At 45.9% G+C, this 21344-nt stretch overlaps 1 protein-coding gene across 1 annotated transcript in view; it reads right to left on the bottom strand.

The window, feature by feature from the left end:
- Positions 1–1082: 1082 nt before the first annotated feature.
- DHX8 (DEAH-box helicase 8) overlaps positions 1083–21344 on the bottom strand; it is a 40077-nt gene continuing 19815 nt past the window's right edge. The window contains exons 8-23 of the mRNA XM_061591188.1: positions 20795–20995; positions 18759–18846; positions 18109–18206; positions 17772–17919; positions 16499–16680; positions 15270–15464; positions 13784–13969; positions 13292–13502; positions 11673–11854; positions 9633–9773; positions 9102–9257; positions 8808–8945; positions 8030–8158; positions 6620–6816; positions 4457–4636; positions 1083–1989 (exon numbers count right to left, since the gene is read on the bottom strand). Coding sequence (XP_061447172.1) covers positions 1770–1989; positions 4457–4636; positions 6620–6816; positions 8030–8158; positions 8808–8945; positions 9102–9257; positions 9633–9773; positions 11673–11854; positions 13292–13502; positions 13784–13969; positions 15270–15464; positions 16499–16680; positions 17772–17919; positions 18109–18206; positions 18759–18846; positions 20795–20995 — 2652 coding nt within the window. The 3' untranslated portion in view covers positions 1083–1769. The remainder of the gene's footprint in view (positions 1990–4456; positions 4637–6619; positions 6817–8029; positions 8159–8807; positions 8946–9101; positions 9258–9632; positions 9774–11672; positions 11855–13291; positions 13503–13783; positions 13970–15269; positions 15465–16498; positions 16681–17771; positions 17920–18108; positions 18207–18758; positions 18847–20794; positions 20996–21344) is intronic.

Raw genomic sequence — 21344 nt, 5'->3', positions numbered from 1 at the left:
TATTGTTTGGACTACAAGTCTCACGGTCCCAAACTAATGGACAGGGCCGCCCCTAGGCACTGGGAAGCGGGGCAGTTGCCCCGGGCCCCGCCCTTCGGGGGCCCCCCACGCTTGGCAATCCAAGTGCGCTGCCGCCACCAGCAAGGAACCACCCCAGCAAGCTCCTGGCGGCTGCAACAGCAAGCCACGGGGAGAGAGAGCCGCCTCCGCGAAGATCAAAGTTGTCGCCGCAGCAGACTTCCTTCTGCTGCAGCGAAGAAATGGCTCGCTGCAATGTGCTCCTGCCGGCCACAGTAGCTAGCCGCAAGGAGAGATAGCTGTGTGAAGAACAAAGCCTCAGTTGGTGGGCGAAGTAATGGCTCAGAAAAGGAGGAAGTCGCCGCCGCTGTCCCCCCGGGGCAAAATGAATAGGGGGGAAACCAAGCAGCAGAGGCGGGACAAAAAAGAACAGGAACAAGGGGGGGGGAATTTAACAACTGCCCCAACCAGCTCAAAACTATCTCAAAAGAAAATTCAAAGGGAAAAAAGGAGGGGAAAACAACTGGAAGCAAAACCAAATGAGCCCCCCAGTCACAACACACGCTCTCACAGCAATAGAAGTTAAACAGTAAACTGCAAGGAAAACGGAAAATGCAAGGTGAAGGAAGAAGGGGGGGGACTGGACACAAAACCAAAGGAACCCCCCTGTCGACACACTCGCACACACAACTTCCACAAGTTAAACACTAAAACCTTCACAGTATGCGCTGAGATAACAGCCTCGAATGAAGGCAAGAATGAGTAAGAAATGGATATGGAACAGGTTGACTAGAGACCTATTCCCTGAAGTGAAGGTAATCATATTTGTATTTAATAGGTTTTGGGGGGGGCAACTATGCTTTTGCCCTGGGCCCCGCACATGCTAAGGGCGGGCCTGCTAACGGACATGATGGCTGAGGGGAGCTGAAGTCCAACAACATCTAAGGACCACAGGTTAGTCACCCCTACCCTATAAAGGTACTGCAAAATTGGACTGATAGGCGGAGTGTTTTCCAGCAAATGCAGGCAGACCATACAGTAGGAAAAGGCAGACAAAACTCTGATACAGTCAACACTGTCACCTGCTTTTTATTTTCTTAAAATTGGGGAGATTTGATGAAACACAGGATTGTTGCTTCTGAGTCAGTGAATTTCTTTCTTTTTCTTTCTAAAGAAGTTAGTATGCATTACACCAACAACATCTTGTAGGCTGTGTGGGCTCTGAAAGAAACTGGACAATCGCATTACAGCACACCTGAAGACCACGGCCAAGCAAGGCCACTCATATTAGGTCCTGGGTATTCTTCTCATTTCCTCCAAAAGCACAGCCGTTCAACTGTGCTGCCAGTGGGTGGCTTTAAAAAAATACAGCCATTCCAAAGGGGAGATATCACAAGCAAACTTCAGTGTTCCTTTTCCATTCTCATTCTGGGCAGCATACAAACCTTAATTCCAGGAGGCCCTTCCGTCATCAAGCAGGCTTAACATTACACAGCAATGTTTCACCCACGGACAGAACAGAAGCAGAACAAAAGGAAAATGTCTAACCAAGATATAAAGTGTCTCTGAGATCAGCCATGAGGCCAATCACATGGTGGCTGTGTCTTTAAAAGCTGCACTTTCCCTACCTCTCTGCACCCCGCATCTTGAGATTTAAAGAGCAAATTGTCGTAACGGCCGGGTATGCCCAAGACCGGAATGCCTGCCGGTGGGATGTCCAACAACAGTTCTCGGCACACAAGGAGAAGAGCTTATCGGCGCCTGAATGCCCGTGATATCCTCCAAGCGTTGGGCTCCTCGTAGCGATTGTAAAGGGGCTCCAGGCGCTGCTGCTTCTTCTGCTTGCTCAGCTTTGTGGGGTCGGAGACCTTGAAGAAGGCCGGGGCAAACTCCACTAGCCAGCGAGGATCAATGGTGGTGACCTCCCGCATATACTCCTTGGTTGTGAGCACTAGTTCATGGTATACCACCCTACGGGGAGAGGAGAAAACAAAGGAGGGTGGTGGATTATGCCATCACTCTCTTCTAAAATTAAGTGCACTCTACAAAATCTTTCCCTTATGTATAATATAAAAGACAGATTTCCCACGTCTAGGATTTATTTATTAGATTTTTGTCCTTGCCTGTGCTGATCCCAGCTATAGGATCAGCAAGAACAAGGATGCAAATCTAATAAATCAGAGCTTGCACTCTTCAGAATCACGACATCTGGTTTTGAATTTGGCATCAAAACATGACAAGATTAAAGCACATGTATTTAAAAAAGGTCTCCTGAGGAGAAAGGAGCAAATCTCTACAAGACTAAAGCAGCATATATTTTAAAAAGAATACCACACTTTTGTTTGTAAAAAGGAACTCAGTGGCTTACAAAGGTATTCATAAGATATGTTACACACAGTAAACACAGTTCAAATTACTAAAATAAATTTCGTACAACTAAACCAAGCAGGTTAACACATTTCAGCATAAAAACATGGAGATGGAACTTTAAACACACATGAAAAGCTCAGTGAAGTAAAAAGGTCTTAGCAACCTGCCTGAAGCTTGAAAAATAAGGAACCAACCAAACCAATCTAGGAAGAGAGTTCCACATCCTGGGTGCCACAACAGAAAAGGCCCTGTCTTGTGTTCCAATAAATGGTCCTTCAGAAAAAAATGGGATGCATAGCAGAGGCTCCAATGTTGAATGCAGTAGGCAGGCAAGACCATATGGGAGGATTCAAATATTGATCATGAAGCATTAAAAACTTTTCAAAGAACCAGAACTTTGAATTGTGTCCAGGCAAAAAAAATCAAAGGCAGGGCAGATGAAACAAAACTGGGCTCAGCAGAGTGAGTTAGAGAAATCAGTTTGGCTGCCACATTTTTCACCCACTGAAGTTTCCAAACACCATTCAAAAGGCAGCCCCATGTAGGGTGAAGTACAATAATCCTGTATGGATGTGTTCATGGCATATGTGACCATGGCCAGAACTGCTTTATCTAGGAAAAGGGTGCTGCTGGCACACCATTCAAAACTCTGCAAAAGCACTCCTAGTCATGGCTGCTACCTGAGCATCCAGAAGCAAGGCCAGGCCCAGAGGCAATCCTAGTCTTCCAGTAGAAGTGCTGGGCATAGTCCTACTTGGGCTCAGCTCTTACTGACCAGTGGAGGCTGATGGCTCCCATGTCCGCTCTGGGTTTGTCTGAGCTTTCAAGGAGCATCTTGAACAGCTCCTTGAAGGGTCAGACTAAAAGCCGAAGCGGATTCCACGGATATGGGAGCCATCAGCCTCTACTGTCTGTCTTGTTTATAAAAACTCATATCCGAGGTGCGTGCCCAGTAGCACTGAAGGTTTTTGGAGGAAAGAATGCAACTAGCATTTTTTCTTTTTTCACATATTGATCTAAAAAAATCTGCTGTGGAATCTTGTTCTACATTATCTAAAGTTTATCTAAAGGAGCGCCTCCAGCATCACCAATTATGCTGCCTGACAAGATCAGCCTCTCAAGACCTTCTCTCGGTCCCACCAGTTTAAACAGCTAGGCTGGTGCGGACCAGAGAGAGGGCATTCTCGATTGTGGCCCCCACCCTCTGGAACTCTCTGCCATATGATCTTCGCCATGCCCCCTCCCTGGTAGGTTTCCGCCGAGAATTGAAAACCTGGCTGTTTAGGCGGGCCTATGGGACTCCTGGGTAATCTAGTTTTATTTTGTAAAGATGTGGGTGGGTTTGATTAATTAGAGGTTGATGTTGTAATTGTACTTATATGTTGTATCTACATTTTTTTTATGTACGCCGCCTAGAGTGGCGTTAAGTCGGCCAGATAGGCAGCTTAGAAATAAATTTTTATTATTATTATTATTAGCTGAAGCTGAAAACGTTCAGAATCTTTCCACCCGGCCTCCCCCCAGCTCAGACTAGGTGCTTTGTTTGTGCCCAGGAGGTCCCCCTTAACTTTGGACTTTGCCATTCCACAGCAGAGAAGAGAAAATACACACAGATCTCATTTCCTTGGTAGAAATGAAGGGATAAAGCAGATTTGTTTCTAGACTTCAGGACTGGAGAAACAAGCTTACAGCCATTTAGGCACATTCAAGAGGCTGAACAAAACACTGTGTTAAATCACACTTTCTAAATCCAGACACGGTGCACCATTGCTGTACATCAGGAATGGGGAACCTTTGGCCCTCAGATGTTGCTGACCTGCAACTCCCATCAGCCTCAGCAAGCTGGGCCAACGGCCAGGGATGATGGGAGTTGTAGTTCAGCAACATCAGGAGGGCCAAAGGTTCCCCACACTTGCTCTACACAGTTAAGAAGAGGATCATCAGACTGCCAGAGCCACCTCCTGAAATCCCTAGAAATCAGGGTTTATGCCTTCTGTTCCTGACTTTGGTATCTCTGCTTCACATTTTGCAAATGAACCTCACTCTAATCCTCACACACACCCCTTACCATTCAGGCTGGCGGTTGAAAAGGGCACTTGAGGGATGGATGTAGACCACCTGCTGGTCAATCAATGTCCTGTAGCCCTCCTGGGGGTCTTTCTTGGCGGCATTGCGGAAGAAACCACTGCAAATAGCTTTCTGGACTCGTACTGTTGCTTTTCCACATGACACTACGTCCAGCTTGTGTCTGTCAAACCAGAGGAGTGATGGAAGAGTTTAACTCAGATGCTTCTAAGGATGCAGGCTGAGGCTCCCCCACACCCAGAGCACACACAAAGTCCTGCTAAGTTTGCCCAGAGCCCCAGGAAAGTGGTATGCTCAAATAAGAGTTTGGCCCAACTCAAAAGCTCATGTTCAACATTTTTAATTATCCCATCTTCACCGGATCTACTGCTTCTCACACTTCGGTGCTTCATGGGAAAAAGTAAGTTCAGTACTGCCTCCTACTGCGAGCACATTCCTAACCAATTAAGTCTTTAGAAACCTGAAGATGCTTCACAGCACTAATACAGATAATGGATGCTTCTACTGTTTCTTTTTCCTGGATCCCTCGAGCAGAGCAGAGCTGAAGACAGGCTGGGTTATTTATTTATTTGTGTTACATTTATGTTTACTACTCCAAACAGCAGTTTCTTGAGGAGCGGCACATTCAGATGGGAGTAGGTAATCCTTCAGGCTCCCTAGTTTGAACCTTTGGTCCTCCAGATGTTGCTAAACTACAATTCCCATCATCCCTGGCTCTTGGCCATGCTGGCTGAGGCTGACTGGAGTTTTAGCCCTTCAGATATTGCTGAACTACAAGCACCCCATTCCTGATTTAGAGCCTTAAAGGTGAAAATCAGCACTTTGTCATGTGCCCAGAAAGAAACTGGGATCCAAGTATAGGTGTAACATGAGCAAACCAGCCAGCCTCTTTTCAAGAACCTAACTGACATGTTCCGTATCAACTGATCTTTTCCAAAGACTCCCCCTCAACTTAACGCATTACAATAATCTCAAGCCTGGATGTTACCGTTAATGATAATTGGGATCAGGCTATAGGTCAACGTGTTGACCTGGGCTCCTACTGGGAGAAAGGGAGGAATATAATAAAGGGAGGGAAGCTCTACTTCTCCTTTTCATCTTTTTCAGGTGAGGCTGTCGATTTGCTGAACCGTTGCCTGGCCTCGACAATGGACTGGATGAGAGTTAACAAACTGAAGCTCAATCCAGACAAGACTGAGATGCTGTTGGTGGACGGGTTCTCTGATCGGATGGTGGATATATACCCTGTCCTGGACGGGGTTACACTCCCCCTAAAGGACCGGGTTCGTAGTCTGGGAGTCTTTTTAGACTCTTCCCTCTCACTTGAGGCTCAAGTAGCCTCGGTGGTTAGGAATGCGTTTTACCAACTTCGGTTGGTAGCCCAGCTACGTCCCTATTTGAGTAAAGAGGACCTTACATCAGTGGTACATGCTCTGGTAACCTCACGTTTGGATTACTGTAATGCGCTTTACGTAGGGCTACCTTTGAAGACAGTTCGGAAGCTACAACTAGTGCAAAATGCGGCGGCCAGATTGCTGACAAGGACCAAGCGGTCCGAGCATATAACACCTGTTCTGGCCAGCTTGCACTGGTTGCCAATATGTTTCCAGGCTAGATTCAAAGTGTTGGTATTAACCTATAAAGCCTTATACGGTGCGGGACCACGATACCTTGCGGAACGCCTCTTCCGATATGAACCGGCCCGTGCACTACGTTCTGCTACGAAGGCCCTCCTCCGGGTTCCAACTCACAGGGAGGCCCGGAGGGTGATGACAAGATCTAGGGCCTTCTCAGTGGTGGCCCCCGAACTATGGAACAGTCTCCCTGAGGAAGTACGCCTGGCGCCGACTCTGCTCTCCTTCCGGCGCCAGGTCAAAACCTTCCTATTCTCTGAAGCATTTTAAGTTACACTGATTTAATTTTAAAAATGTTTATTGTGTTGGATTGTTGCTTGTATTTTAATATTGTTTTGTTATTTATTGTATTTTTATGCTGTTTTATGTTCACCGCCCAGAGAGCTATTGCTAGTCGGGCGGTATATAAATTTAATAAATAAATAAAATAAATAAATAAATCTAATAAATAAATAACAATGTTCTAAGGCTCAAAAAGCATCTCTCTCCTGTCCATGACCACACATACTGACCTATCCATGATTCCCAGCATCTGTTTACGAATATCCTGGGCCCGGCGCAGTGAGCGGGCTTGGATAAAGTTTTCATAGCACCAGGGATTGGAGAACTTGTTGTTCTTCCAGGAGTTGTAAACGGCCAGAAGCGTGAGGTGATCCCCTTCAGTCTGGTGGAACTTGGCTTTTTTCTGGTCAGCAAGAGCTTGCTTGTCCTACACATGCACAAAGAATAATTGAGTTTTCTCCAGAAGTCGTCTTGCCATTGGAAAAGTAGAGAACTACGCACAGAATTACAGTTTTTTGCTTTTTGAAGTAGCCAATGTATTTTTACCAAACTGAAATAAGAATACATACACAACATTTAATATTTATGCAAGTCCACCAGAAAAAGACACAATTGCAAATTTTTAAACAACATTTATAGCCTTCAAGAAAATAACTGAAACACATCATATTACTTTTGTACTCATCATTACTGAATCAATCCCACTATTTTAAGGGGCTGGCATGACCAAGGGACCTGCGTTAGCATTTCTGGACAGAGACAGACAGCCTGGGGAGGGTGTGTATGAGAAGAAACAGAAGGGTTTTGCTTTTATTAACACTCTTGCACCTGCAATGCTCACATAAACAGAATACACAAACTATTTCTATACAAATTTCAACACTACTTTTTGATTCTCATACCTAGCCTACAAAATTAATCATAGCTCACTGGCTCCTGACACAAACTGAACCAAGTTGCTCATTTGATTGGACATCAGCTCAGTGATGAGAGAAAGGTCACTGCCAATACTACGGCATCCTTTGGCATTGTATTAGATTTTATACACCTTCTAGAGCACATGTGGGGAACCTTTGCCCTCCAGATGTTGCTGAACTACAAATCCCATCAGCCCCAGTAAGCATGGCCAATGGCCAGGACTGATGGGAGTTGTAGTTCAGCAACGTCTGGAGAGCCAAAGGTTACTCACACGTGCTCTAGGGTCAGATGTCTGACCTGCTGAATATTTGCTAAATATCAGATAGCCACTATCAAATAATGGTGAAGTAAGTAAAAATTACCTCATTAGAACCATAACAAGTTAATGCTAATTGAGCATTAGCTAACTTATTAGGAGCCAATGAAACAGGCAATAATTCTCAAACTAACCAACATCCCAACTGTACACACTTCCTGCTGTGTCCATTCAACTCCTACTTCTTTGTGTTTTAAAACAAGGAGCTGATGCTGGATCACTCTAGTTGTGCAAAGTGAATCTACAATAAGGATGAGGCTTGAACTAAAACCTTCCAGCTCTATATCCAATTCACGATCCACTAGACCAGCATCTCACATTATTTTCTTCCTCCTTGAAGCTAGCCCAGCTGGGACCAGTACAAGGCTGTCTTGTGAGTCCCGTTCTCCAACACACATCCATTTACCTTGGGTCGGTAGAAGACATTCTGCACAGATAGCATTGAGACTATGGTGAGCATTTCCTCGCTGCATCCCAGGTGTACTGACATGATGAGCATCTTGCACAGCATGGGCTCCAGGGGGAACTCTGCCATCTGTCAGGAAACATTTAGAGTTGGTTGTTTCCTTGAGTTTGCACAGCCTCTCCAAGGAAGGAGCAGCAGCGGCAGTCAACCTGATTGAAGCATCAAATCCCGGCTAACGTACCTCCAACCACAGCTCATCAAACAATGCATGGAGAGCTTGCCTCCATCCCCAAAGTCAGGGCATGCTCTGTGCATCCAATCATGAGGTTTAGCGTATTTACAACAGATTTAAGAATTCTGGTAACCTCAGCCAACTTTCTCTCTTTTTTAATCTTTCTTAATATATCTTCAGGATCTGGTAAAAGAGGTTGAACTGAGCTTTTCAGATCTCTGGAGTAGGGAGAAAAAATTCCCAACACCCAATGCAGCTCTCCCATACTGCTACCACTAGTTCCTGGCCCGTCTCTACTGCCAGCCCATCTCCAGCTTCCATAATTTTCCCAATTCCATCTTGTCAAAAAATGCTTTGCCAACCTGGTTCCTAGAAGCAGAACTAATGACAATTATTAATAAGCAAATTTATGCACTCATGTAGCTTTTTCTAGATGCAGACACTCAATTATACATGTGCCATTTCCCAAACATTATCCAAGCTGGGATATTCCTTTCATCACTCATGCACAGTAGCGAGGCTTTCACGAAGCAATGCAGACCCTACCCGGCGTCCCAGTCTGGTGAGCAGCCCCTCATCATCCAGAGCTCCCAGGGTGTACAGTTGCTCCATTGCAGTGATCAGAGTTTCCATTGGGGGGGCATCCATGAAATCGAAAGAGAGCAGGTCGTTGATTCCCATAGCCTGAAAGAGAGAGGGAACATATGACGAGTGTTGTGTGAACATCGAACCCTGCCCAGACCCAAACAAAAAGACTAACTCAAATTTTATTAATGGAAGGAAGATTCATTTCTTTCTTTAAAAAACAAAAAACAGCTGCTGCCCACAAGATACACCTACCTTCAGTGACAGTACAGTGCTGGCTAAGTTGGTCCTCTGGATCTCAGGCACGTTGGTGGTCAGCATCTCATCACGGTAGGCACGCTCTGTGTAAAGCCGGTAGCATTTCCCAGGGCCTGTTCTTCCAGCTCTCCCGGCTCGCTGCTTTGCTTGGGCCTGCAGGAATCACAGATAAGAAGCCAACAGGGGAGTGAATTACTTTTTGAGTTTTGAGGAGAACCTGTGAAAGAGACTACGGAAGAGGAGAGGAGACACACACTGATTACGGCAGAGAGCCAGAGCATTCTAAAAGGGAGCAAGGACATCCTGAAGTTGATTTTTATTTGTGGAAAGTTTCATGGAGACAGGGAGCTGCTGCAGCAGCCTTATAACTAAACAAGGACTGAGCACTACGATGGGACATCCCTATTCCCATTATAGTATACAGACAAATAATTTTCTTTTTCATACTTCACAGGGCTGAGCAAGAAAGATCCATCTGCCGACAGAAATTTGACTGTCTCCTACCTACCCCAGTTGCTGCCTGCGTACCTGGGAAATTGGTGTCACAACCAGCTGGTCAATCCCTGTTTTTGAATTGTACACTTTCTGCTTCACAAAGCCAGGGTCTACCACGTAATAGATGCCATCAATCGTAAGCGAAGTTTCAGCAATGTTTGTGGCAATGACCACCTAGACAGAAGAATGGGTACACAGCCCAGGTTAGACAATATGCTAAGGATGAGGTGGCAAAAGCAGAGGTTTACTTAAAAGTTATTTCTAACAGACATCATTCATTCAGTGCACAGAAATAACACAAAGCAGCCTTCATGTCAGAAAATGTTAAGAGATCCTGAGAAGGAGCACACAGAATACAGATTAGAGCTGTGGTTCAAATGGTCTTCTCCAAGCAAAGGCAGGGAAGTAACTGAGACCTAAACAGGAAGAGAGTGCTAAGAATTTCCTTTGAAATCATATGGATTTCCTGCCTTTGAGAGATGAGGGAGACTTCCACCACCCAAGGGAGAAACCATCATGCCTGAAATAATATTTCAAGGGAGGGAATCTGATGTACTAAAATAGAGGTTACAAGGAATGAAATTCTCAGGCTAACTGGCAAATCCAGTTCTGAGCAAGAGCAGCAGTGCTTTTGTTTCTTTTAAACCTGAACCTTCCTCCGTGGTTTGTATCACACACACACACACACACCCTCTTAAGTCATGTTTAAATCTTCAAGTGGAGGAATTATCCGTTAACAATGGGGGGGGGAGAATGGGATGAAGAGCTGCCCAAACCCCATTTCTTGGCTGTCATCCAGCCCCACTGAATCTGCTTCTTAGGATTACGCCCACAAAATTGAGCAGATGCGTGCCAAAATTCATCTCAGCCATTCTCCCCATCAAAGGTTTCATGCCGCTGCTGCTGCCTTCTAGAGATTATGACTCATTTCTACGGAGGAGCACTCACAAATGCTCCGAATGATATTGATGGGCAGGAGCTTGGCCCGCAGCTCCCAGGCAAATTAGAAGACTAACTTCCAGTTGTAGCGATAGTGCTTACTATCTCTGTCACAGCTTGAGGAATCGCTGCTTGCTAATGGCATGCCACACGCAGCAGCTGGGAGGAAGAAACAACTAGCATTCTGCATAACTGTGCCTTGGAGCCACCGACGAGGTGACCACCACCTCTCTTTCTTGCCTCTAGGGCCAGCTTCAAGGCTTGGCATGACTGGGCATCTGCCAGGGACCTACACTGTTAGTGGGTGCTTTGCTAAGAGCCCCTGGGCCTGCTCTGCCACTGCAGCTTTCTTTCTTTCTCACCTGCCTCTCTCTCTGGCTCAGGTATCAGTAGTGGGGAGGAGGAGGGGCAGCCGCTGCCTACAGACTTGTCCAAGGACTCTCCAAAACATGGAACCAGCACTGCTTTGCCTCTCCTAGAATTTGGCTTACTCATCTATTTCAAGCCCACACATGCCTTATTAAAGGGAGAAGATACCTTCTCTTACTTAACTTAAGCCAACTGAAGAGGGGGAGGGAGAAAACCCTGTGAATGTACCTGCACTTAAGCAGCAGGAACTCATCTCTGTGGATGCAGAATAAATAAATGACTGTGCTCTCCTCTGTCTGAGAGCAGAAGCTCCAGATGCCTCTAGAAGTCTTGCCTTTTGAAGTCGATGGAAGGTGTTCACCATCACATCATGTCCTCTTCCCAGGACTAAGAAGTACTTCTTCATGCCACATATGAACTTATGGAAGTTGCTGCCACAAGATGTGGCAGTGGCCACTGCCTCAGATGCATTAAAAGCAGGCTAGCTCTCTCCTTTAATTAAATTTGTCAGCATGTACTGGCTATGACAAAGTAAATGGAACCTCCATTGTCACAAGTAGTACGTCACTGAAAGCCAGTCGTGAGATTGGAGGTGAGAAAGCCATTTGCTTCATGCCCTGCTGATTAGCCCTCCTCAGGAGCATCTGGCTTTTGGGGAAAGGATGCTGCACTTAATGGATACTCAGTCTGCTCTACAAGGGACCATGTATATGAATCATACTAGAGGAGGGCACCACCCTGCTAGAAAGTAGTGGGAACAGTTACCTTTCGACTGCCTGGAGGAGCTGGATCAAAGATCCGTGTTTGCATCTCACTAGGCAGAGCTGAGTAGACAGGCAAGATGATCAGCTCAGGCACATCTGGACCCAGGGATTTCATCCGCTCATAGAGGATCTCACAGGCTGTGTCAATCTCCTCCTGGCCAGTCAAAAAGACCAGGATGTCTCCTACACAAAAGGAAACCAGCTCTTGTGGTTAGTTCCACCCACAGGAAGGTTAGTACACAAAGTCTGCAACTCCAGGAACAAATAGAAAATAGGAGATTGCCGCCACACTTTCCTCTTATACTAATAGGCCAGTTTTCACAATCTCAGTTTTATTTAAAACTGAGTGAAAAGCAAACTTCTAGCCCTTACGGCAGTGAAAGCAAGCTTGAAAATGTGTAGTTAGATGAGTGCAAATCTGTCTGATTTGCATAATCTGGTCTCACTGACAGAAGAATTTGAAGCTGAGACAACCAAACAATTATGGATAACATATAAAAAAAAGAACACTGAAAACAGAATTATCAGAAGAGAGGACTCAAACTTTATTTATTTAAAGCTCTGGAAGCCAAAATGGCCATTCCTGTCAACTTGGAAGCTACTAGAGTGTTCTATGACTACTGGGTGGGACTGAATACCCTCCATCCTCCAACATGAAGAAACATTCAAAGCGAATACCAATGTTCCTTCTGCTGCTGCTGGTGGAGGGGCGCAGCCAAAGAAACCTAAAGGCAGATCTCCAACAAAGTCTGGGTCTGAGTATTTCAGAGCTGATGGGAGTTGAACATCCCAGCAATGTCTGGAAGGATACAGGTTCTCCACCCCTGCACTAGATTTTTCCACTCTGCTTTGTATCGGTCCTCAGTTTAAAACAATTGAACCAGGGCTTTGCGCCATCTACATGAAAAGGCTTTCTGGCATTCCCCAAGTCCAAGGTGATTTTGGCTTTTTCTGAATGATCTGAGGCCATGAAATCCAAGCAGGCTGCCCCGCCCCAGCAGCAAGTGTAAGAACATTTTTGCTAGCTAGCAAGTTCTACGTACTCCCTTGGACCACAAAATCAAGGCTCTTGTAAGTGTGCTCAAGGTTACATTTTTATCTGAGATAATTGTTTCCAAAGATGGAAAATCCCGATTTTTGGAAGAATCTTAACTTAAAGAATCCCATGAGGTGCGGAGGACAGGACTGATATTGCTCTTTGTAAGTTTCATGAGAAGAGTCTCATGAAGTGGCTTCCTTGTCCCTAAGAGTAGCCACTTCTATTTTTGCATAGGCTTCCCTTTTTATGGGCAAATGACCTCCTGCAGAATCTAGCCCATGAGCAAATCAGCTGCTGTTGTTGGAAAAAGTCTTTGGGTAAAATACTGCAACACAGATATTACTTCCAAATCCAACCTAGCCACGATTCCTTTTAAGGTTTCTAAGCTGCTTCAGTAAGAGGCCCTACCAGTCCCTTGCCTTCAGCTCATGATTTGGAAGTCAGCCAACAAGTTGAGTTAAAAACCTGAAGAAAGGTATTTCCTGTGCAAGGATAGGAAAAATAATTTAGTGAAATGATATTGGTCTTGCTTACATCCTTGGTAATTTGGGGTCATGACCTTAAGATCAATCTTGCCTTACCTGGTGGCTCTGTCAAATGGATCTGCATGACTGTGATCAGGCTGGCATCCAGGTAATCTGTCTCTGGTTCCTTAGTATACAGAATCTCCACTGGGTAAGTCCTGCCTGGAATGGTGAAGATGGGAGCTTCATAAAAGTATTGAGAGAACTTGACTGCGTCCAGAGTGGCTGACGTCACAATCAACTTCATGTCCTGTCTCTTCTGAACTGTCTGCAGGAGAGAGAAGTTGGCAAAGCAGGTTAAGTGCAGATAATGAATGCATACAGCAATATGCAAGGGGTAACGTGCCCTGGCTGCCTGCCAAACCAATCCATGGACCAATCCAGAGTTAGGGCCCAGGACAAACAGGCTTTTTTTTCTTGTTCTGAGTACAGGCTTTACATATTACATAATTTGTATCCTGGTTATAGTCACATATAAAGCCTCTCATCAATTGCTCCTTTCTAATTACTATTTTCAGGGGGGGCAGGGAGATATGAAAGAGTTGACACCTTTTTCAGGAGGCCAAAGAGCACATCAGTGTGTATGGTGCGCTCATGGGCTTCATCCAACATGATGATTGCATATTGCGTCAGATCTGGGTCGATCAGGCACTCTCGTAGCAGCATTCCATCAGTCATGTACTTGATGACAGTCTCGGGGCTAGTGCAGTCCTCAAATCGGATGGTGTAGCCAACCTGTAGTGAGTGGGGCAAAATGAACAGCAGGGCTGAAAGGGAAGCATTTCTATTCTGACACACACTGATGTTCAGGCCCGTTTGCCTGCCTGCAAGCAAAAAGGATAGATTTAAGGTTTACAGTAAGGATGGGAAGCCCTGGTCTATGGACAAAATCTGCAGTTCCCACCTGGCCACTTCCCTCGTGGTGGCCCTGAGCCCAACCACATTCCACGGCCATCAAGGAATGCAAACTGGGTTACGTGGATTTCACAATTCAGTGTCAGCACCACACCGATGCAGGAAATGGTACTGGATACCAAAACCAGCATCAGGTAAGACCTGCAGTTTGCAAGTGGGAGCCTCAACAAAGTGTTGCATTGTGATCCAGACACCCATTCCATTTCAACACTGCCACCCCAGTTTTCCCAACAGTCGGCTAGCATTCCATGGCCATTGAGCATGCTCACTGGGTGGCTTTGGGTCCCCCCACCCCAAATGAGATTTCTTCCCTCTAATCATATTTTTGTACTTCTGCAAATCTCGGGGGTCCCTCAAGTCTGCTGATATTTCAGTGTTATGTGTAGGACAGTGCTGTTGCCTGCTATTATTATATACAGACAGCCCATAAGACTGTGAACACAGCCTTGAAAAGCATGTGGGAAGTGCCAAGGAAACATCTCGCAGAGCAAAAAGTGGGGTTATCAGAAGCGGTTTAGGGTGGAACACAATGAACAGAAGTAGCATAAATTACGCAAAACAGGAATATGCAAATGTGCATAATTTATGCAGGTTGCAGAAAAGAACATACCCTTCCTTAGACATAAGCAGTGCTCTGGCTTAGAGAGGACTTTATGAGAACAGAGTCTAAGAAAAGCAAGTGCTCTTGTTCCTGCCCCCACCCTCAAGACTAGTAAAAGTTACTGTGGAAAACTAAGGGAGGACCTGGCCTTCAACGGGCAGAAGCAGCTCTTAGAATCTGACATTGTGCCCAACCAAGCAGGTAAACTAATGGAGAGGAAAGATCTGTGAAGTGTGAGTGAGACAGGGAAATGACATTAGCGCACATGTGCACACACAGACATAAGTTTGAACATATAGCTATGGTTAGCGTCACATACCTGTAGAATTGGAGGGGGGTGAGGTGCATCCTCAAGGGCTATTTTAACTTCAGTAATATTGCTCTTAGAGGTCTTCCCTTGCTGGAGGCTTGGCGGAAGCAATTAGTGCTGCCACCACCCTAGGATCATATCAGCTGCCAACCGCACCTCCACTTCCAGTACATTGCAGAATTAACCCACAAAGCACCAGCACATCTCACCTCCTGTCCCAGACAGCAACCAAACTCCTCCGATACCCGCTTGGCAACAGACATGGCGGCCACTCGGCGAGGCTGGGTGCATCCAATCTTCCCACGGGAGGTGTAGCCAGCCTCAGCAAGGTACTGAGTGATCTGTGTCGTTTTCCCAGAACCAGTCTCTCCAATGACTATCAGAATCTGGTTATCATGAACGGCCTGGAAGAGAGAAGCCACCAGATGAGGGCATGGCTCATGCCTTAGCTAATGTTCAAATATCTTCAGTGTTCAAACATACTCAAATCTCTTCTACTTGCTATTCTGTTTCTTCTCCTCTATGCACACTGTGTCAAATAGGAAAACGTGCTGTTGTTCATCTGCAGAACTGGCGTTGGCATTTCATTTTTAAATCAAGTTCAAGTCATCGTGGTACAGAAAGGGGCCCACACGTCTGTATGAATGCAACAGCATGGCAGATGACTAAATATAGTCTCCAACATAAATGCTTGCAGGTATCCCACAATCCTATCAATCCAAACTTGAGTTTTTTTAAGTGTGTGATTCTCCTTATCACTAAGGAAAGAACTGAACTCAAATTGAAAAACATGCTCATACAAAGGAAACCCTGGGTGGAGCTCTCCTCTCAGCGAACAGGCATCCCAGGCCCACATTTGCTTTGCATCCTTCCTCTGCTCAGCTAGTTCTGTCCGGTATTCTAGAAGTTCCCTATAGGGAAACTTCTGGGGTTATACACGCTTTATTGGGTTGCAGGATGTGCCATCCCCCACTCATCCCCTATTCAGGGTTTGGATATCTAGAACTGTAAATCTGTGAATAAAACCCATTTTTCTACACACACAGACCCCTCTTAAGTTGGTGTTATGCTTCTGGTGGTTTTCTAGTCCTTTTAGCCTGTTTAACTGGATATTAACTAATCTGCTTTTGTTGTTTTATTCTTTGGATTATAAGCCACCCAGGACTTTCATCAAGAGAAAAACAAGGTATACAGTTTAATAAATTAATAGGAAACATTTGCTAGATGGGGGCCATTAATATATGAAGCTTTATCAACGCCGACTCCTGCAGATTTCAGGCTGCAGAATTTAATGGAGAGGAGTAAGCGGAGTTACACAAGTTCCTTTGGATTCTGGAACACCACTGACATCTCCTGTGGAAACAAGGCCACCATGATGGGATACTGGACTTGATGGTCCTTGATTTAGTTCTGGACAGCTGTTTTTTTTCAGCCTTACCTGGATGAGCTGATCTTTCAGCCGGAAAATTGGAAGACTTTCTCGCTGCTCAATAATTGACAGCTGCGTTTTTTTACCGTAAGACGCTTTATTGCCTCCAAAAGCATGTTTCTTCCACTCAGGGATGTCATTGGGCATCATGCCGATCCCCCGCATGTTGGCAGCAATTTGCCTCCCATCCACTGGAAAGAGAGAATGAAAAAGCCAATGAAAATGCACACCATAGCTCAATCCATATGCCAATATGAAAGGAATATAAGATAGAATCATAGAATTGTAGAGTTGGAAGGGGCCTATAAGGCCATACAGTCCAACCCCCTGCTCAATGCAGGAACCTAAATTAGAGTATGCCCAACAGGTGGTTGTCCAGCTGCCTCCTGAAGGCCTCCACTGTTGGAGAGCCCACCACCTCCCTAGGTAAATGGCTCCATTGTCATACTGCTCTAACAGTTAGGAAGTTTTTCCTGACGTTCAGTTGAAACTTGAGCCCTTTTTTCCTGTGTCCTGCACTCTGGGATGATTGAGAAGAGATCCTGGCCCTCCCCTGTGTGACAACCTTTCCAAGTACTTGAACAGTGCTATCATATCTTCCCCTCAGTCTTCTCTTCTCAAGGCTAAACATGCCCAGTTCTTTCAGATGACTCACTAGAAAGGGATATTCACTGTAAGGAGGAGATATGATGACACAGCAAAAATAAATAGAAGCCTGTTTGCAAGAGTCCACTCAATGTGTAGTGGAGACCACTTCTGGGGCCCTGTGCCCAATACCTGCTCGTCAGTAGAATGCTTGGGGGGGGGGGGCTAGATACAACCGTACATGGATAGCCCCTCTCCCCCGCCTATGTTCTGCTCTGCAACACAATGTTGAAAGGGGATGTGCTCAGATATTAGACAGGGGGAGCTGGTGGGTGTCAATGGTCTAAATCTGTCCCTAGGATGCGGGGGAGGGGTTTGTCAGGGGACTTGGACAGATTTGGATCTAACCCATTTCCTGGTCCTCCACCAGCATGCCCCTAATACACCCCCTTTCTGATGCTGCTGATGTCTTCATCATAATCTAGCTCATCACAGCAAGATTGTACTTTACTGCTGGTTTGGGGGGGGGAAGTTGACTATCAAGGCTAGCCAGGATTTCTGGGCCTACTAAAATTGTCTACTACATGTTACATCCCGATTTAAAGCAGGCAGCACTGTGCATGCAAGGAGTGTATTTCACAACACTTTCTAAATAAAGTACATTTTAAAAATTAAATTAGCAGAAATATTTTATTACCATCTGGAAGGGGATCCACCCAGTGCTTGTTGAGTCCCATGGGGATGGAATCCATCTCTGCTTCCCGCTGGGCTTGCTTCAGTTCACGCCTCTCCTTAGCTAGTGCACTCTGCATCATGGCCGCTTGAGAGAGGGAGCCATCAGGGTTCTGGAATCAACAAGAAAATGTCCCGTTCCATTCCTGCTGCAGAGCTAAGTTTGTTCCTGTCCAAGAAACTCTCGCTTGGCTGCTTTTATCCCCGTAGTCATCGAAAATACAGTGGCAACATATTACACCCCCAACATTCCTCCCCACAGTTAGGAATTATGAAAGGATCCACAGTCTGGATCCCATCACCTTCACAATCTTGATGGGGCTCATGTCCATGCTCTGCTTTGTGTGACCTCGCAGGAATGGCGGCTCCTCCTCTACCAATTCGATTTCTAGGTCCTCATCTAGAAAAGGGACCCAGTCTCAGTTCCAGACACGTTAAAACAATTCAAAACAAGGGTTCCTCATTCTCATCAATAGTCATCTCCTTTCTTTGCCATCTCCAAGTGTAGATTGTATCTAGCAGGCCCTAGGTTACCCTTGCCCCAACAAAGAATGCAGCCTGGTCCTTGCATCGTCAAACCTCTACCTTCCAATAACCCCAGCCCAGGTCTCTGGAGGAGACAGAGATAACAATGGAAGGAGATTCTCCCTTCACAACCACCCTGCAGGTGTTCTAGGCCAGGGTTAGGCAACCTATGGACCTCCAGATGTTGTCAGACTCCAACTCCCACCAGCCCCAGCCAGCATGGCCAATGGTTAGAGATGGGAACCAGCAACAACTGGAGGTCCATAGATGTTCACCAGCCTTGTTACAGGCAGTGTGGGGATCAATAACTAGTCTCCAACCACCATTCCCAAATTCAGAGCAGGCCATGAGCAAAATGAGTTGCTAAAACAAGAAAGTACAGTGGTGCATCAAGTCTAACCCATCACAGAACCCAACATATCATTACCTTCCTCATCGTCAACCTTTGGCAGGATTCCCGTTTCCTCATCAAAGTCAGGGAACTCCTCCTTGGAAAGCACGTTGGCAGCAATCATCTGGGGTGAGAGGGAAATATGAGGACACAACCTTAAGCCCAAGAGTTACAGACTTTTGTCTTGTATAAGGAAACTTGTGTTCAAAACAACAGTTTAGCATCCTCTTTATACCCACACAAAGTATCCCATGAATAGGTACTTAGGGTTAGGTTTTATTATTATTGGTTGAGATTTTAGTATTTTAATGTAACTATATGTTTTAATTTTGTACGTCGCCCAGAGTGGCTGGATTGCCAGCCAGATGGGCGACTAATAAATTTAATAAATAAATAAATAAATACTTTCTCAGTTTCATGATGCAGAACCACCGAGCTGCCACCCCCGCTGTCATCTTGGTTGATGGCAGGCATGTGTGGGCACATAGCATTCGCACTGAGGTGATGAGAGAGGTAGGTGTGGTGTGTGGGCGAGTGCCGCAGGCCCGAGGCACGCTGGTCCCCAGGGGCCCAGCCATGCCTGGCGCCAGCCCTGACAACTGCCTGTAGTCAATTTAAAATGGAAGCTCAAGCTTCCAAGCTCCTCCTCCTTGCTATGTCAGAGGACGAGGGGAAAGCATGGGAGCCCGCTGCTCGTAATGCTAAACTATGGTATACTGTGTCTGAACAAGGCCAATTAGGTGACTAATAAATTATTTCAATAATCATTCCCAAATTAGAGCGCAACAACGTAATTGGCCCTTTCCCTGGTTGCCATCTGCATCATGTCATCTTAGACAACAGGGGCAACAGGAGAAAGATCTCTGAAGATGATCTTAACAAACAGGTAATCCAGCCAGTTTGTTGTTGTTACATCATTGGGTTTAAGCTTTATTACTATTGTACAAATGCCATTATAAAATAATTTCTAAAAAGGTCATTCTTCCCGAGGCGGTTCACATAACAAATCAAAGTATAGCAACAAAAATGCAATAAATATCATTTAAAAACATCTAAATTGTTTCAATAACAAAATCCCGTATTATTAAAACTAGCAACCAACGGCAGTCCAACATTAAAAATACAGCATAATGCAGCCACCAAGACCAGCCACAATTAGTTACCATAAGGCAAAATAAAAAGATTCATTTGAAAATATCTAGGGAGCGGGGCCTCCCTAATATCATGTGGGATTGTATTCCGCAACTGTGGGGCTAATGTTATTTTCCTTATACGGAGAAATCCTTTTCTGAACAAAGTAATGCTCAACGTTCCTTTCAGGGTGGGGTGGAGGGCATGTAAGGACGCACACAGAAAGCAGTGGGTTAACACCCCCAATGCCCAGGACAAGCAGGGTCACATGGTACACGGAACAGAGAGCTCCTATGCCTGTGCCCCAAACTGTTCACCCCCTGCTTTCAGGATGATTCCTGCATGCCAACGTAGGAATGGACAGGATGGAAAGCCAGTGCGGGCTCCTAAATATTGGCTAGATATGCTCTCCGACCAGTTCAAGTCAATCATCTAGCCACCACATTCTGTGTCAGTTGCAGTTTAACACATATAACACACTGCAGTCACTTAACCTAGACATGACCAGGGCACGGACAACAGTGGCCAGGCGGGGCTGTGCTGGTCCATTCCTTGATGGGTGAAAAGCTACAGGTGCCATTCAACCAAGGGATGGATCTAACAGCACTTCAAATTGCTAATCTGAGCATCTGGTTACACCAGAGTCACTGCCACCACATCTGCAGACAACTAGGCTGAAGGCCTCAAGGATTTGGTTTGGTATCAATAGGAAAGAAGTCAACACATCATTCAAAGAGAACAATGCCGACTGCCTGGGATCTCCCTCCCGTCTGCTACCAGCTCAGAGTTGGGTGAGCAATTTCCCAGGCTCTTCCATAGCTTCCAAAGGCTCCACCTCTGCCATACCCAGGACTGAACAGAGCAGGCAAAGGCTTTTCTCTGCTGCCCGATCTCCCGCTTGGTTGCTCTCAGTGATTTGTTCCCAAACCAGACATTGTTACCTGCTTGATTTCCCATTTCTCTGGGTCTGAAATGCGGGTGAGGCGCTTTCGCTCCAGCGTATCATCCTCCACTTCGGGAGCGCTGACCAACGATAGGTGGGTGGGCCGGTCTGGGTTTCTCATGGCTGCCTCCTCAGCCTCTCCAACGAGGTTCCGACGTCGGTTCGGGTTCAAATCTTCCCCCGTGTCTTGATCTACATCCTAAAGCACACACAAACCACAGATTGGCATGTCCCACAATGTCACAGTGCAGACAAAGAAGGGGGGAGGAAGAAGAGGAGGAAATGAATTTTGCCCCATTTTGTAATTAGCAGTGCAGCGTAAGATACTCTCCAGCTGAGAAACGCAGCAGCATGCCCAATACTGACCACAAAAGTTCCCATCTTGGGGTTCCCAGGAAGAAAGAAACCCTGGCTGGTAAACAGTGATCCTATTGTGCCTGCTGCTACCTTAGAGGTCAGTGGCAGGTGGCCCTTGAGATCAGAGTGGTCCTTGAAGGATCTCCTCCAGTTACAATCTTCCCTCTATCACCCTCTTCCTTAAAACTGCT

The sequence above is a fragment of the Rhineura floridana genome, chromosome 11 (genome assembly GCF_030035675.1).
Source record: "Rhineura floridana isolate rRhiFlo1 chromosome 11, rRhiFlo1.hap2, whole genome shotgun sequence".
NCBI lineage: Eukaryota > Metazoa > Chordata > Lepidosauria > Squamata > Rhineuridae > Rhineura > Rhineura floridana.
This window is presented reverse-complemented; position numbering and strand designations above follow the sequence as displayed.